General features: G+C 37.1%; 1 protein-coding gene across 1 annotated transcript; it reads left to right on the top strand.

The window, feature by feature from the left end:
- Nucleotides 1-341: 341 nt before the first annotated feature.
- On the top strand, nt 342-1,075 carry LOC131635788 (secreted RxLR effector protein 161-like; the record flags this gene model as incomplete). Its single annotated transcript, XM_058906433.1, has 1 exon — nt 342-1,075. A coding segment is annotated over exon 1 (734 nt), but the record flags the coding sequence as incomplete, so codon positions are not given.
- Between the last annotated feature and the right edge of the window lie 1,734 nt (nt 1,076-2,809).

The raw sequence follows: 2,809 nt of genomic DNA, 5'->3' as shown, positions 1-2,809 counted from the left end.
GGATAGGAGGACTCACTGAGATTTAGTAATCTCACCCCAATCAATTTATCTTTTTTAGGTGCAGTTTAGTAGCTTTTGATAGATAGCAGATTCGGATTGATGACTTGAAGTGGTGTTGACTCGAAGACCTCGTTGGTTTTGACATTCCGCTGTGCAAGATCCATTGAAGATTCATGTATTATGCTTCTTAGTAGAATTTCATGTTGTATTTTATATGGATCAAATATTGTACCTTGACTTGTGTATGTACTCAATATCAATTTAACGTTTCATGCATAATATACTAGTCAATTATGTGTGGGGTGTTACACTTTGCCAGTCAAATGCAGACTGAATTTGAAATGAGTATGGTTGGAGAATTGACTTACTTCCTTGGACTTCAAATCAAGCAAATGGAAGACTTCACCTTTTTGTCTCAAAGCAAATATGCCAAAAACATAGTGAAAAAGTTTGGAATGGATAACGCGAGTCACAAAAGAAATCCTGCACCAACACATATAAAGCTATCCAAAGATGAAGGGGGCATAAGTGTTGACCAGAGTTTGTATAGGAGCATGATTGAAAGCTTGCTATATCTAACAGCCAGCAGACCAGATATTGCATTTGTAGTTGGAGCATGTGTCAGATATCAAGCAGAGCCAAAGGTAAGTCACTTAAACCAAGTCAAGAGAATCTTCAAATATGTAAATGGAACTTCTGACTATGGCATATTGTACACTAATGGTAATGACCCTGTTCTGACTGGATATTGTGATGCTGACTGGGCTGGAAGTGCTGATGACAAAAAAAGCACATCTAGAGGATGTTTCTTCCTAGGAAACAATCTTATATCATGGTTTAGCAAGAAACAAAATTGTGTCTCTTTATCAACTGCTGAAGTAGAGTACATAGCAGCTGGTAATAGTTGTTCTCAACTGGTCTGTATGAAACAAATGTTGACTGAATACAATGTTCCACAGAATGTCATGACTTTGTATTGTGACAATCTCAGTGCTATCAACATCTCCAAAAATCCAATTCAGCATAACAGAACCAAACATATTGATATCCGACATGAGAACTCGTCGAAGACAAGGTAATTTGCTTAGAACATGTCAACACCGAACTTCAGCTAGCTGACATTTTCACAAAAGCTCTTGACGCTACACAGTTTGAAAACTTGCGGAGCAAGTTAGAAATCTGCATCCTTGAGGAACCATAGATTTAAAAAAAAAAGGAGAAGACAGTAGTTTGCTTTGGCAACTTTTGTGGCCAAACAGGGGGAGTAGTAATGTCACCCCAGAACAATAAGTATGGTGGTTGTGTGATCAACAAATCTGATGTGCTTATTTTTGCGTTGATCTGTTTGTGCTTGTGTTGCTCTTGTGGTGTGGTTGGTTTGATCTGTTTGAGCACTGTGTGCATACTGGTGGTGTATGTTGTCTGTACTGTATTAGCTCTGATTGTGTTTTGTTTACTTTGTTTCTACTGCAAGTGTTTCTCTGATATGGTGTGACAAGTTGTTTTAGCCAAAAATTTGCCAAAGGAGGAGATTGAAGATGTTTTTCATGTTGGCTGCATTTGTGGTAAAACATACCTGAGTGTGTAATGTCTTGACTGATGTCATGATATGTTTGATATTGTGTTATGCAAGTTGCATATGTGTTAAGCTAATACAGGTTCTGTAGTGAATGTCATGACCAATTTCATGACATCCTTGTGTGACAGCAGGAGCTGTTATAGTGTATTAATTATGTTTCTTGATTTCTCTCAATCAACAATTTAGGAAACCTTTTATTGTGTGTTGAATATTTCGTCCAGAAGATTTTGCTGACAGAACATTCTGTAACAACCAGATGGCGTGTAAATTAGGTTAACTTGGTTAACCCTAATTTTTTTCTAAAATAGCCCAAGGCCCAAGAGCTGCATATAAGAAGACTGCAATCCTAATTTGCAACGCAGAGAGAAAGATTGTTAATTGTGAAGAACCATAGTTCTGTAGCTGTCTCTTGTACTCCAAGCAATTGTCCTTGATGATTGTGTTGGAATAGGTTGTTTGTGTTAATTGTCATTCTAAGCTTTTAAGCACGAGTGTGTGTCTCTTGATTGAAGCTTTTAAGCAGATCAAGGTGTGTTTTTGAAGTGTGTCTTCTCTCTGAATTTGTTTAATGTTTATTTGTAATCACTGTCGTGATTGAGGGGGAGTGAGTGGAGATACTCAGGTCTAGGAATAGATTGGAATTACATTGGGTAGGTTTTAAGTGAGGATTTGTAAACGGGGGAGTTTAACTCTGAATTAATTCTGCTTATATTGGATTCCCTCCCTAGCTTGGTAGCCCCTAGAGTAGGTTGGTTGAACCGAACTGGGTAAACAATTATGTGTGTTCTTTATTGTTTTTATGCATTTCTGTTTTAACATTTTGTGTTGTGTAATTGTGGATGTCATAACATCCATTAAGACATCCAGCGTGAGTTACTAGAATTTTCATAGAGCATTCAAGGCTTTGGAATTTCCAAGAGCTAATTCATCTTCCTCTTTGGAGCAGTCTTCTTTTGACTTCAAAGACTTATTCTCATCTTTTGTCCTTCATAATAGGATGATTCCATCCTTTCAAAATATCCTTCCAAGATTTTTTGTCCATGGATTTCAAAAAGGCTATCATTCTAACCTTCTAATAGTTATAGTTTGCACCATCTAACAGAGGTGGTCTGTTATTGTATCATCCTTCCTTGTATATAGTACCAGAAAGTATCTTCCCTAAAGCTTACCCAAAAATAGAACATGGTACTTGTTCTAATGCCAACTGAAATTCTGGCACTTCAAATAGAT

This window comes from Vicia villosa, unplaced genomic scaffold (assembly GCF_029867415.1).
Source record: "Vicia villosa cultivar HV-30 ecotype Madison, WI unplaced genomic scaffold, Vvil1.0 ctg.001551F_1_1_2_unsc, whole genome shotgun sequence".
NCBI classification, from domain to species: domain Eukaryota; kingdom Viridiplantae; phylum Streptophyta; class Magnoliopsida; order Fabales; family Fabaceae; genus Vicia; species Vicia villosa.
Note: the sequence above shows the minus strand (reverse complement) of the source record. Positions and strands in the feature narration are given on the sequence as shown.